The 848-nt window shown below is 46.1% G+C and overlaps 1 protein-coding gene across 1 annotated transcript in view; it reads left to right on the plus strand.

The window, feature by feature from the left end:
* Positions 1-220: 220 nt before the first annotated feature.
* LOC118422358 (cell adhesion molecule 3-like) overlaps positions 221-848 on the plus strand; it is a 10,690-nt gene continuing 10,062 nt past the window's right edge. Inside the window, exon 1 of the mRNA XM_035829878.1 lies at positions 221-290. Coding sequence (XP_035685771.1) covers positions 221-290 — 70 coding nt within the window. The remainder of the gene's footprint in view (positions 291-848) is intronic.

Genomic DNA, 848 nt, shown 5'->3' on the forward strand with positions numbered 1-848 from the left:
TTGAAAGTACGCGCGCTCCAACTGTGCGGTGCGTGCGGCGTGCGTTTTGGACCAGAACCGGTACGCTTTCCTGGCACTTTGACTCGCCGTCGCGCAAACCTGGGCGATACGTTTTCACAAGGAGGAACCGCTTTTGTAGATGCTGCCCACTGTTCGTATGTAGCTGATGGACGGTTTGGATGAAATTTGCCGCGTACAGTACAAGTCTAGACGAGTAGCCATGACTGCGGATGCTGTGAGGATTTTGTTCCTGGTTGTCTTGACGCTGTGGACCACCCTACTGCCTTTAGGTAAGCGATGTGTGAATGTCTAAGAGACCAGGCTACGATTGGGAAAAAGACTGTTGTTGTTTTCGTAGAATTAACGTTTCATGCGTGGGACGGCCAGATACATTACCTGGCTGAGATAGCCTCTGTAGTATGCCGTCAGCATCATTGTTTGAAATCTATCTACTGGCTTTTCTTTCATGGTCTACAATGTACCTGCTGTTGCCACTGCATCCGTGTATCCCCACTTAAGTATGCCAATCATAGCTTTCTCGTTTTATGATAAGAACTATTCATTAACCTAAAGCATCATTGTTTATAAGTGGAATATACCCTGTTCAGATGTTTTTGCTCATCCACTTTTGTGTTGTGAGGTAAGCTATCAGTGATTTGATTACGAGTCAGACAATAGTTCATTAAGAGGAAAATCTGCGGGTGATTTTGACTTTGTTATCGCCGTTCATGACCGTGGCCCTGTAAACAACAGCTTGTGAGAGACGCATGTTTACTGCATTGTGAATTCTGTGGGGCCTGCTCCGACTGCTAAACAACAACAGAGATGCGGCAGGAATACAGATGTAG

Source organism: Branchiostoma floridae, chromosome 9 (assembly GCF_000003815.2).
Source record: "Branchiostoma floridae strain S238N-H82 chromosome 9, Bfl_VNyyK, whole genome shotgun sequence".
NCBI classification, from domain to species: domain Eukaryota; kingdom Metazoa; phylum Chordata; class Leptocardii; order Amphioxiformes; family Branchiostomatidae; genus Branchiostoma; species Branchiostoma floridae.